The sequence below is a fragment of the Nanorana parkeri genome, unplaced genomic scaffold (assembly GCF_000935625.1).
Source record: "Nanorana parkeri isolate BGI_ZX_2015 unplaced genomic scaffold, ASM93562v1 scaffold60, whole genome shotgun sequence".
Classification (NCBI taxonomy): Eukaryota; Metazoa; Chordata; class Amphibia; order Anura; family Dicroglossidae; genus Nanorana; species Nanorana parkeri.
Window position 1 is genome coordinate 813,389 of NW_017306328.1, and position 14,367 is coordinate 827,755.

Below are 14,367 nucleotides of genomic sequence, written 5' to 3' on the forward strand. Positions count from 1 at the left end.
AAGGAAAAGGGACCTCTCCATCTTTCTACACAAAGGTGTCATAAATTGGGATTTTCAGATTTTCTGCAAATCCCCTTTACAACTCTACACAAGGAAAGGTTTATTTTTAATCCCTTGTCAGAAAATGTTTAGCACACTAAAATATATATTTCACATACTTTCACGGACTGTTCTAAATCATTCACAATTCTATATCTTAAGACGCTACAATCTTTATTGCATCAGCAAAAAAAATCAACCCATCTATAACCAACACAAATATTAAGTTCTGTGTATGAGAAATCCTCTTACAATGAACAATCAAAGGTCAGAGTATGTCACTTCAATGTGGGAAAACACATGTATTTACCTCCTAGGCAGCAGAAATTAAAGAAAAAAATGCACTGATTATCCAGAAATAATTTAATGAATAAACTTAGTTAAATAATGTGCAATTCCTTTAAATACTTTAAAATGTAATCTAGCATTATTTATTGATGGGAGATATTCATAGATTTTGTTAAAGGGTTTTTTACTTGAAACACAATTTAGACCCATGAGTCAGATTACCATATATATAAAACCCTTTCCTTTCTATGTCCTAAAAGAGTTATTGGACACCTTTTCCAGATTTAACATGCAGGTGAAATAAGTTTATTAAGGTTTCAAAGCAGAAATGGGAGGGTGTATTCAAGCTGCTACATTACATAGAAAGATGTGAAACTGTAATCCACTTTTAAAAGAAAATAGAAACCCCTTTATACTATTAGATGGCATTGAACCCAAATTTCTGAGTTAATAATGAGATAAAATACTAACATTATAAAAACAATAAAAAGAGTTACTTCATTTAACAGCCAAAGGACAACATACCTAAGCTCCAATACACTGGTTACATTCCCTGATGGAAATATTCGACGGATAAAGTTGAAATCTCCCACATACAAACTTCCATCTATTCCACAAGCTAAGGCCACAGGGGCAAGTAGCTTGTTGCCATCGGCCTGACCATTGCAACTAGGGCAGGAGATGCTGCGCCTTCTGCCATTCCCCATGATGCTACTGATGACAGGAGGCTGTTGCGATATAAACTGATTTTCACCATTCCCTTTGTAAAGGATACCTGCAAAAACACAAAAATAAAATAAGTTATACCGCTGTGTTATTTTTATTGTCAACAACATAAGGTGAATAAAAAATACCAGGCATCCTTTGCCCCTCACCAATAAAGTGAACTTATACTTAAAATCTGAAGTTTGGGAGGGATTTATTAGCAATATTGAAAATGAGAAAACAATTGGGAAAAAAATTACCTTTCTCATATATTCCCCAATTAGTAAAAGAGCACAAGAGCACAGAGACTAACAAACCCAGTATCCAGAAGTTTAAAAGGCATACCCTGCCCCCATTGCTTCTGAATACTAGATTACATTGACAGTACCATTAGGGTGTGGGTCTAGGACCAGGAAAAACTGTTCCACAGGGGCAATGTGCAATGAATGGAGAAGTGGTACTGAGCAAAAGAACAGCTGCAGAATGCCTACTGTAAGTGCATTATTATTAACAACTGACTTTTTCACACTGTTTAAAGGACAAGCTTGCCAAAGTCTAAGTCAAGTAATTGGATTTGTAAAAAAAAAAAAAAAATCCTACTGTGTTCACACCGCAATGTTTCTGGTCACTCTGAAGGAATAAAGCCCCAATGGCCATTGGAACTCAAGATAAGTGCCTTACACAATAGTATAACTGATGTTGGTAGATTACTAATTTACTGTGTATGATCAAATCTATTTATAAGTTGCCAATGAAACCTTTACGTTTCAATATTGACTTTAAAAAAAAAACAAGATAACCTTAAAAGTCCACAAGGCTTTCTGACAGCATGTGGTAATCACACATTGCCTGTTTAAATGTATGTATACCAATGAAGTGTTCTTTAACTCAGGTATTTTAAAGAGAATAGCAATCTGCAGAAAAATATAATGATACAGTTTTATACTTAAAGTTCTTGAATCATCCATAGGAAAAAAGCACTTTACTGATGAAAAGATGCATGGTTTAAATGCATTTTATAATGTAGATGTACTTTATGCACCCACACAATTTCTGATAATGTTTTAGATTTTATGAATATTCAAAACAACAAATTGGCTGTATCCAAGGAAAATCATGTGATCAATATACCAATGTCTTAGCCAACCTCTATTAATGCTTGCCTACTCTAAGGGGTCTATTCACAAAGCTGCCGAGGGCAGCCGAGTGAATGACCGATCAGAAGTGAAGTGAGCCGATCTAAGAGTACAGTGGAAGAGTCACTTATCCTTACCTGGGCCTTAAACTCTCAACCAACAGCTTTATACAAATGTGAAATAAACAAGTACTGGTAAATACGTCTTCAATCAGTCTTGTAAGTGTTTCTACTCTGCAAAGCAGTAGAGCCCAGAGTGCTGGCCCTCCCTCTTCCACTATGCCATTGCTGATATATTTTGAAAGGGCTGTTACCTTGATGATGATACCTTTATTTACTAAAGGATTGGCCTGGTACACACATGCAAAAGAGCAGTTCATATAGTCAAGACTGCATACTTGGTTGCATACTAATTCATGTCCCTGGCTTTCGTGTTACTGAAGCCAGAGGCTCCCATCCACTGGAGCAGGTTTCTAACTAGCCTGACCCAGCCTCCCATAATAAAAAAAAAGTTTTAAAAGTTAATGAAATACATTTTAAAAACTCTAAAATAAGATATAAAAAATAACGGTCTTTCCCCATTATTTGCCAGGTGCCCATGGGTGGTCTGGATGATTCATGAACATATTGAGTAAGTATCAAACACTAAAGCTGCCCATACACCTTACAATTTATCTGCAAATTTGCTGTGGTCAGATGGAAAAAGTGCAACAGATTGGCCCAGGTGGAGATTACTCCATCCACACAGTTAAGTGTAGATGGAGGAATCTGTTGCACCTTTTCCATCTGACCACAGAAAATCTGAAGATAAATTGTAAGGTGTATGGCCAGCTTAACACAAGTAAGTGCAATGTCATTCAGAATTTTCGTGACCACAAAAGTGTGAAAATAACACCATTGTGTTAATTACCGTCCGAAGAATCTTAATCTACTCTTTATATTACAATAATTATTTAGGAAAAAACCTATGACGTAATATTGTAAACATTTAGAAACCATACATAGAAACACAAATTTTTGTATTAACCTAAAAGTCTTTGTCAGTTAAATTTGGGGGGTTAGTGCCTTGGGGTTTTGATAGTTATGTAAAAGTTTGCATGGGAGAAATCACAGGGAAATGCAGTTGTTGTAACCCCTTCGTGGCGGGAGACGTACACTGTAGGTCCCGCCATTAAGTTCCCAAATGACTGGCCATGTACACTGTGCCTGACCAGCTATTTGCGGCTCTGCAATGCTGGTAACCGCTGAGAATCAGCGGTTACCATTCATTAATAGATGCCTCAGTATTGAGGCATCCATTAATGAAAGAGTTAAGCTTTTTCAGACATCCGATCCCTTTCAGGAATCGGTTGTCTGACAGTGAGAGCAGAGCCGCATTTGCAGCTCTAGCTCTCACTGACAGCTGGTATAGATCGGTAAATCCCGATGTATACCAGCTTTTTTTTTCCTTCTAAACTTTCAGCAATAGAAACATTTCAATACATATTTTTTTTTGCTGAAAACAATGTTGACGATTTTCTGATCATTGTTGGAACGATCAGAAAACCTTTAGTGACATCTGATCAGTGTCACTAAGGTTATTATTGGCTGTTTTTAAGTTTGAAGCAGCCTAATAAAAACCAAAAATTAGTTAATTAATTTATCAACCAGTAATAGTGAGATTAATGCACAATGACTGCTTGATATAATAAAATAAATAAAATAAAAATGTTTACAAAAATAGTGAAAAGTGTTAAAAAATAAAAATAAATGTAACGGATAAAAATTATATATTTAAATCTATTTGTATACTATTCATATAAAACATTTTTTTCACCCTAAGGGGTTAATTTTTTTAAAACCCCCTCATGACAGTGATGTTCAAAGTATGTCGTTGTCACTAAGTGTCACACTTAGGGGTCTATTCACTAAGCTGCCGTAGGCAGCCGAGTGAACGACCGACCTGAAGCGAAGTGAGCCGCTTTGGCTATTCACTTCAGGCTGGTACGTCTGATTTCAGCTGTATATCAGCTGAAATCAGCCGTACATCGGGTGGCTTCGCGTGGCTTCGGGGCGGCCGAACATTCTCCGCATGTTCGACCGACCCGAAGTGCAGAAGGAGTTCGACTCAGGTCTGGAGTTCGACTCGATTCTGTGGGACTGAGCAGAACAGAAAAATAGTTAAAATAGTAGAAAAAAATACATAGAAAACGATTGTGCGGAGCTAGCAGTGACAGCTAGCTCCTCCCAACTATTGGCCGGCGGAAAAAAAATACATTTTCGCCATAGGAATGCATTGCTAGATTCCTATTGGCTATTTCAATTTGCTTTAGTTTTAGGCTGAGAAGTACAGGAAATTTTCAAAACTCCTAGGGATCTGAGGTTTTTCCAAATAAAAGACAAATAAATGAATGCATTTATCACATTTTTTTTTTTAGCTGTGCTGTTTTTCTAAAAAATACTACAAATCAAAACTGAGGAAAAAGTGTTTTCTTTACGTTTTTTTTATATTTTACTTGTCCTAAGTGAGGTGTTAGGTACACATATGTGATATAAATATATAGCCCTATTTGTCCTCTAAAAAACAATGTATAATATGCATGGGTGCATATTATACATTGTCAGTATATCAGTATATCAGTATCAGTATATTACTGACGTGGAAGAATCACACAGCAAAAATATCAAAAGTGTGTCAGTCATTTACGAACAGAAACTAAAAACAAGCTCAGTCATGAAGGGGTTAAAAACTAGGAAACACAGACGCACGCACGCACACATACACACACAGTATATATTTATTAAATACACACAACTTTAAAATCTGTTGCCAAATTAAAGGCCTATTACCCTGATGCATAATACCCTAGGATAGACTAAGCAAAAAGTTATAAGGTATGGAACCAACACATATAAAGAAAAACCTCTGGGACTCAATGTTGGCCTAAAGTGAAAAACTGACTTGAGCTCTACTAGTATAGGAAGCTGCTTAGTACCATCCTAGACAGTACATTTAAAGATACATTTTAAGGGCAATTAATGGCTCTGGGACTGAACTGGTTAAGTTTTGACTTTAATTAGCAATCTTCTCTTTTTAGCACAAACCAGAAACTGTGCAAGGTACAGTATTATTCAGTATTCATTTTAAAATTTATTTAAAAGAAATACAAAAATCGCTAGTAAGATAAAAATACATTTTTCTTCTTTTTTATGGAGATTCAGACTACGAAATGTTCTAACTAATTAGGTTGTTTTCAACACCTTTTTCTTGGCTCAATCCATACATGCCTTTCCATTTATTTATCCTCTCATTATGATGTGAAGGTGATCTGTGGCAGGCTATTGATCCCAGGAACTCTACAATGCAGGGCAATGTAATATACCAGCCATAATTTTCATTCCACGTTGCTGTTTCACAATCAATACACATCTTAATTACAACAAATATCAGAAACCATAACAAGTCTTAAAATAAAGTTGGGAAAAGAAATGTTCCTTTTTGTAATACACCTTAGAGTGTAATTTTGTTTCAGTTGAAAAGATTCTAACATTGATCTTGGGAACATATATCCATTTTAATGCCCCACAGGCACTGTCTACTGTCCAGTCTCTGTAGCCCTTATTTCAGTTAAACCTGGAAAATTCAGTTACTATGCCTTTCCTATAAATGCATAAGGTATTACATAAACTACAGGAATTACAAAGCTAGTGTAACTTTAAAATGAGCAGTTTTGAACTTTTCAATACTGCAGTGCAAAGATCAAGAATCAATGTACAATGTGTAACAGCCCATCACAGCCAGAGTGAAATTGTCTTTTTTATCTCAATGCAGTAAACTGAAAAGTAATTGGATGCTGTTGGTTATGGCTCTTTAAACATCATTATTGCTCATTGCACTACATTACTGAGTGTGAGTATACCTGCCCTTTCATATAGCATACCTTATACATTCATAGGAGAATTACGAGAAAGCAAGCCTGCTATTGGTTGCCCCCATATACATATATGGTAATACATTTATCACGGAACCTACATTTTCATTACATTTTAAAAAGGTTTTTGACATTTAGATCATGTTTTCCACACGTAAAGCTAAAAACATGAAATATATAGGCTCTATGTTATTTTTAACTATAGAGGCCGCAAGACTGAAAATTAGCAGGGGAATGGAGACTGTGATCATGTGATCTCGACTGATGGATGGCTTCTTGATGCCAGAAGTATCCAAACAATTTATTTCACAGGGACCTCTAACCCATACAGAAAGACTATTTTTGCTGGTAATCATTAGCCTATCCTTATGCAAGCAGTATACATCTGAAGGTGTTTAGAATGCGCCCAACTAAAGATAAATGAGACAACAACAGTTACTAGCATGACCCTCTATATGCATAATGCAACAGACTAACAATACACTGCCAGGACTCCTCATATAGTGGACAGTAGTTAACAGTGCACTGTATATAGAGACTGTCACATGCAGCAACCAGAATCTGTCATTCCTCTGTAGATTAGTTAATGTATAATAATTAATGGGTTAGATACCATTTCTGTGTGGTCACATCATGTCTGTACAATTTTCACCTTGTTATCAAACGGGCCCAAATGAGCTAGACGACTTTCAATGTCAATGGGCAGCAATCATGCATAATTCTATTTAAAACTGTTAATGCCAAACCATGGCAAATCAGTTTCAGCAAAGTAAGGGTTAGGTCTGCATTAACATGCAATACATATAGATATTAAAACAAAGGCAAACAAAGTGAATACCAATAATGGTGAGCAGCTCCACAAAAAGCTAATAGTGATGAAATATCGCCGTCATTATATACATTCAGTGCTGAGCTGGCACAATTATAATGGGCCTGATGTAAATTAACAAGCAGAGCTTATGCCTGATGGGAAATTTTTCTTACTTATGAAAATGTAAAAATGTGGACATGCCTATCCATTACCACTGTCCGACATTGTGTGCAGATCAATGAACACATCTCAGCTCATATATAAAATGGTCAGCTATTATTTTCTATATGGATGTGTCACAATAAATCTCTATTTGCCATAATCTATGTAAACCACATGTCAGTTTGCATGTTGTACCTAAACATGTTTTATTGATTGCGGATGCAAGTTTCAAAGGCAGTACTACAGGCTAATGGTTACACTGCTTTTTTTTTTCGCTGGAATGCTGTTTAACTGATCAGCTTTGTTAAAAAAAAAAAGGAGAAAAGGAGAAAAGGAGAAAAAAAAATACAAAGGGAACTTGAGAGCACTGTTCTTCAAAGCTCTTTAAAAACGTCTCTGAATAAATAGAATGCTTTCTTGTTGTAAATGCTTGAAGCTGCCACTATGAAATACAGATCGAAGCAAGTGGCTAAACTCTCAAAGCGGAGGGGCACAGGGACATGTAAATGAGGAGTAATGTCTCCCAAACAATGAACTATTACAATGCTGTCCTGATTAGGAAATGACAATAAAAAATAAAAAAAATCACCCCGTGTCGCTTGCGTGATTACATCATTTGCAACAATCACGGGGAAGCTGATTTTTTTTTTCTTGCAAATGAGACGCTGTATAATTTTCATCAGAGAGATCCTCCAAGACAGCTATCGGTGTTATAGAGCATGATTTATCCTGTCATTAGCTTGAGAAATAGGTCCTTCAGCTTTCTCCTCTCGTGTGGCGGAAGGGGAAGACAAGTAGAGGAATATTTATGACCGAGTATCACAGTGCCCACACAAACACCTGCCACTGTCTGCACTCCTCCCAGAAACACATTTCACCAGCTCATCCACCTTGTCATTACAACTAACCACTTCGTTTATTCAATTAGACATGCATCACTTTGAAAAGTGACCGGTTGTCATGTGGAAATGTTCAATATAATTTAAAGCTGGGAGATTGGTTCACCTTGTGGCATAAGGCAGCCTCATGTTTTACTATTCATAGGCATCTCCATTATTGATGCAAACAGCAACATTTTCCCGAGTCCTCGTTCAGTTCAGATTCATTACATGCTAGTGGTTAGCGTGCAATGTGCTGCAGTTTTGGAAAGGCACCAGCTGTCATCACTACTTATCACAGAGATATATGTTGTGTGATTAGAACAGAAGGAAGATCAGTTTTGGATGTAGACGTTTCCACTTTTAGCAACAAAGAAACCCCAGCTTCTGACCTCTCTACTGCCACTTAAAAAGCATCTGTCCTCCTTTTAAGGTATTGGGCATACTGGTTCCACTCTTAACATCACTTTGGGGGGACTTAACTTATCACATCAGTACAGCTGATTTGACTTTTGAAATATCAACATTTACAAGCTATTATACCAGATCTAACAATCTTATATTGTTCAACTGAGGAATTATCAACAATCTTTTACTCTGTGGGAAGTGTTTAAGTAAAAGCTGAAGACCACTTCAAAGAGAAACCAATCTGTTTATACTTTTATTATGTAGACTAGCGATGCAGTACTCTGTTCAGCCTTTATCTACTATTCATCTCAACCTTGGCTTGTCTATATATGAGGTTTGTACTAGCAGGATTAAAGTAAACCTGTGGAAGTTGAAATGTGGGAGATGCCTTTACTGATTTGTCTCCAAAGGTGCAAAAATGACAGTGTGTGCCAGGGCTGCAGTGTACCTAGCACTGCAGAAAGGAGCCATAAAGGTTTCAGGGAAGTGATGCAGAGAAGCGAGGAGCTAGAAGGCAATTAAGGCTGCTGAACTGACAATCTTCTTGCTGCTTGCTGACCACACAGGAGCTGTGAAGTGGGTTTTACACATGATGGGTGTATGTGCTGTGTGTATTGGAGTGTATGGTACTTTGCGCATTGGAGTGCAAAATGGTGTGTGCATTGAGTTGTATGGTGCAGTGTGTGTTAAAGTGCATGATACTGCGTGTATTGAGTTGTTTGGTGCTGTATGATGCTGTGTGCATCGGGGTGCAAAGTGCTTTTGCATTGACTAGTATGGTACTATGTGGATTGAGGTGCATCGTGCTGTGTGTATTGGGGTGTATGGTGTGGTATGTACTGCAGTACATGATTCTGTGTGTATCTGGGTGCTTGTTGCAGTGTGTATTAGGGTGCATTGTGTGGTGTGTAGTTCAATACATATGTATGTGTGTATTAGTGTGCATGCTGCAGTGTAGCATTTTTAGTTTAACCATATACCTATTTTACATGAATGGTTGAAAAGGGTGCCTCTTTTTTTAAAACATTTGCTCCTAAATGATTTCTCTGTGCACCAATACTTAAAGAAGAAATACACTAATTTCATAGTTAGAGGGGATGTGTGACAATGCAGCTGACTGCCAGTCACTGCTCCATGCTGGGATTCCCCCCTCCCCTCTGCGGTCCTCCAGCGCTGACTGGAGTGACAGACAGGGGAGGGGGTGGCACAGCTGGCTCTGGTTCTAGAGAGGCAGAGCCAGCTGTCAAGCAGGCAGCGGGGTGGGTCCTGACAATATTGTCAGGGTGTTTCCCAGTTGCAGAGCGGCTCTGTGCTGTCAACATATAGCCCACTATATGCTGAGTTTTGGGTCACATTAGTAAATATCCTCCTGTGACCCTAAAGACAACTATGGCCAAAAAAGGTTTGGCGATAGTTCTCTTTTAATAAACATACTAAGGTAATTTAAATGCTAAAAAAGGAAATATTTTTAAGCATGTAGTTTGTACTGGCAAATTTTCACACACTTGAAGTTACATAGTACATTAAATTGGGCTTACATAACACAAAATGAAAACCATAATGATAGACAGAAATGGAGTGGCTCAACTCTCACACATCCACTCCCACTATCGGAACCTCCGTGCCGGTTGAGGCTTCTGCCTAAGCCTTAAATCGGGCACTGGAAACGGGATCAGTCTAATAATGTCAATTTATTCAGAAAAAGGCATAACGACAGTTAATAACAAAGTTCTGACGTGTTTTGACCCCACACCTGAGCCTTTTTCGTAGCCAGACTATGACTAAGGCTCATTCATGAGGCAGAAACATGTGAGAACTTTGTTATTGACTGTTGTTATGCCTTTTTGCAAATGAATTGATGTTTCTGGACTGATCCCGTTTCGAGTGACGGTTTACTATGGACTCCATGGTTCTAAGCTGCACATTTAAGGAGTTGATTTCAATGTTAAATTACAGAAATAGGAACACCACAAAATAGTAAAAAATAGTATTGCAACAAAAACAACATTATGATATTGTATGTTCAAAGAAGTGATAAAATGCGAGTTTGATCATGTAAAGATCCCCAGCTGTGCGGGGCAGTAAATGAAGACTGCTATCAAACTGGAAAAGGAAGACTATCCACTTTCATAAGATCTAGGTTAATATGCGCTCTCTGCTGGCTTACGTTCAGTGCATTTCTAAGCATTGCTGGAACAATGTCCAAAAAAGCAGATTTCAAAATGAACCCATTAGGTGGATTCAACTTTAGACTTGGGATTCATTGAGCAAACCTCCTACTAAAGTAAGAGATCTGCTTGTTCTCATTGATTGCATAGAACATCCCTTTCCTATGGGGAAATGAAATTACAGTGCAGATTATTTTCTAACTAGCTAGAAAACAAGTACTAATGTGAGCAATGCTCAAACTGGCTGCATTTTCTGCAAGTATCAGACTGTGTACATCCACTTTGAGACAGAGATGATGTGATCCCGATTCCGATCCAGAGAAAATCAAAAACATAGGAATTTTATAACATTTCGCTGTTGTTAGCCAGAAGTTGCTTTTTTAGGGAATTCCCAATTCAATGCTAATCCATAACATCTGTTAGATGCATTACATTTGGCAAAGTTTAATGTAAGAGTTAAGAAAAGTTTGAATTTCTGCATTTAATAAACAGCCAAGCGCAGTTTTAGACTGTTGTTTTACCTAAGTAGCTAAACATACCCTATATAATCCTTTAATGTCAGCATCTCCAGGATCCTTCCACCTGGCAAAACTGGAACATGGCCGTGGCATTGGGTCACCTGTTCTCTGTCAAAGGACACAAGCTATATTCAAGACAAGCCCCTTTCTAAGACTGTCTGAAAATCACCATTTGACAGATACCACTTGATTCTTCGCTACAACTACAGGTGAAACTCGAATAATTAGAATATCGTGCAAAGTTCATTTATTTCACTAATGCAACTTAAAAGGTGAAACTAATATATGAGATAGACTAATTACATGCAAAGCAAGATAATTCAAGCCGTGATTTGTCATAATTGTGATGATTATGGCTTACAGCTCATGAAAACCCCAAGAACCCCAAATCCACAACCTCAAAAAAGTAGATTATTACATGCAATCAATAAAACAAGGATTGTACATAGAACAATATCGGACCTCTGAAAAGTACAAGCATGCATATGTACTCAGTACTTGGTTTGGGCCCCTTTTGCAGCACTTACTGCAATTACTTTTGCACGATATTCTAATTATTCGAGTTTCACCTGTATATTCAGATTCTAGTAGCTGGAGGGAGCTTGGAGTAAAGCTGGCCAAACACTTTGATTTTTTCCATTCAGGCTGCAGGGTAATCTAACAGAGTCATGCATCCACACTGAACAGTGTGGATGGCACAAACACTAACAAAAATATCCCACTGCCGCTACTGTATCCTGACAGTGGAGGTTGTGTCCAAGCTGATTGCCTGTAGAATTTTCCTTCTGTGTCTATCAATTTTCTGATCAAAGGATGTCAGGTGTGAGGCTGCCAACAGGGCCACACACTGAGTGAAATTTGGACGGTTAAAGAACTAAACAAAAAATTAGCTCACTGTATGGCCAGCTTTAGTTACAGGGTAGTATTAAAAAAACTTTCTTTTTCATACCTTTAGGTCATAGGCAGGGCCAAGCCAGTGCAGAGGCAAGAGAGGCTCCTGCCCAGGACACTGTAAGATCAGGCTGTCAAATTGACTGCCCAGCCCTGAAGATTACCCTGGCAGAGAGGTTACTCAGTGCAATCAGTGGAGCTCCACTGTCAACGTGATAGCCGGCTCTGTTCTGCATGATCTCAGCTTCTGATACCCAGATAGCAGAGGAATGGCTTTCAAAGTGTCAGCAGAGCTCTGTTAATTACACTGGGAGAGCTGTTCTCTATGTGAAATCTGCATGGCAGGGTTTTGTGTGTGTGTTTCTTTTCAAATACAAATTTAACATTCCATTTATTTATTTATTACAAGTATTTATATAGCGCCGACAATTTACGCAGCACTTTACATAGTTGCACATTCACATCAGTCCCTACCCTCAAGGAGCTTACAATCTAAGGTTAACCCTTAGTTAATCAGTTTTTATTAACTTCTTTATCTCCTTCTTAGCTTAGCATTTGTTTTTACCATTTATAAGCAAAATTTTATCATTTGCATTCTTTTGTCTTTGTGGCACCTCATTGAAATAAATGCTTGGTAAAAAAAACAACATAATTTTGGTACCTTCATAAAAAACAACATTTAGAATAAAATTGTAACTAGATGAGTTTCAAAGTACCTTAGATTTCGATGAAACAATACATTATAGTTTTTATAATGTTAATAAATCCTGGCTCTGTTTTATTATGCTCATTATGACTAAAACAGACTAATTTAACCTGGTCACAGGGGTGGGGCATGCCGATGGACCCAGGACGCTTTTCTGCAGCTTGGCTAACCCTCAACTAAACACAGAGCGTCTGGACCTGTACTTTTTTTGCTGAAGAATGAGTTGGGGCATGGAGCCGGAGAAATGCTTTTTTCAGCAAAATGCTAGCTCCTGGACACTGCACCATAGCAGCAAGATGATGCCGAGGTGAGAAATTGCTGAACCTTCCTCTCCTTCTCTGCCCCCGGCCAGTTTTCAGAGAAACCATGGCCCCTCAGCATTGGATAAGGGCTTGGTATGCACCAAGAAAAACAGGCTTTAAAAACGTGCTTTCCAAAAAGTCTTTGCCTTACTCCCCACTAAATGTGATACTAAAGACATGTTCCCCGGGATGGAGAAAAAGGAAGCTCGCAATATGGTTAACCTCCCAAATGATCTGCAATACCTCCACCAGCATTTACTGCAGATACTGCTCTCACATCTAAATCTACAACTGTTGTGCAGCTGCAGGAGGTGGTTTTGGCTTCCTTACTGAAATATTCTTGTATCAACTGCTGGTGATATTTGATCTATTTAGTCCATTCTGGCCCCTAAATAGTCAGTTAAAAGTGTTTGCTATATCTTTTTGATGAGTACAAAAATACTTATTGATCCTGACAAAAAGCTAGTGAGCCAATAACGTCCTGTGCTTACTGCCTGTGCTGCACTCTTATTAGTTATATTGTTCTCAGCTTTCACTGGGAATTACAAAAAACTTCCCTACTATGTGATGAAGAAGAGAAGAGGGGAAAGTGTTCTGTAGTCCCGTCCCAGGGTGACAACGCTGCTGGTCAATAGATATAGTAGATATAGCCAGTTGTTGCTGGCAGGATCACCAGGAAAAAATCCTGAAAAAAACCTAATGCAGCCACCAAATCTAAGGACTGGTAACTGCAATATATGACATTTTTGTTCTTGAGTTTAGATACCCTTTAATCTAACTTTTATACGAATTGAACGCCGTTGCTCAGTGGGACCTTACCCTAATAAAGGGGGGAGTTGTTCTGTAGTTCAAAGAGATAACCTCTCTGAGGTTACCCAGGTTACTTGGGAGAAGAATGCAAAGTACACAGGACAGGACTTGTTTTCTCAAAGCCTCATCAGGTAATTTTTTGCATTTATCAAACAGATGAAACAGAACACTTTTACTAATATATTTAAGAGACCAAAAGGAAGAAAAATAAGCAACGTTCATTGCTAGGGTTTACATACACTTTAGGATCTGGTATAATTTTTTAAATGTTGGTTTTATCTATTTATTTCCCTTAGTATAAATAGCATAAAAGTAATGTGACCACATGCATTACAAATTGCATTGAGACTATTATTTGGTGTGTTCATAATTATACAGTGAACAGTGCTGACCAATGCCAGAAGATTTGTTTAGAATTTGATAACGCAGCCTGGTAACATATGTTTAAGGTTAATTGTGGGCAGTCAAGTGATAATGCATAGAGACAGCAACTGGCATAGTAAGGTGTAGCCGCATTAACCCCTAGACGCGCACAGCAACATAATGGCTAGGTCAATAACATACACAATTCCTTACTGCAGCTTTGATTTCACATTTAGCAATAGATAAAAGTGTGAACCTTTCCCATATATATA

General features: G+C 37.9%; 1 protein-coding gene across 1 annotated transcript in view; it reads right to left on the minus strand.

Moving 5' to 3' along the window:
- The window catches only part of TENM3 (teneurin transmembrane protein 3), a 988,875-nt gene that overhangs the window by 79,268 nt on the left and 895,240 nt on the right, over positions 1-14,367 (minus strand). Inside the window, exon 21 of the mRNA XM_018576225.1 lies at positions 853-1,102. Within this exon, the coding sequence (XP_018431727.1) occupies positions 853-1,102 (250 nt within the window). The remainder of the gene's footprint in view (positions 1-852; positions 1,103-14,367) is intronic.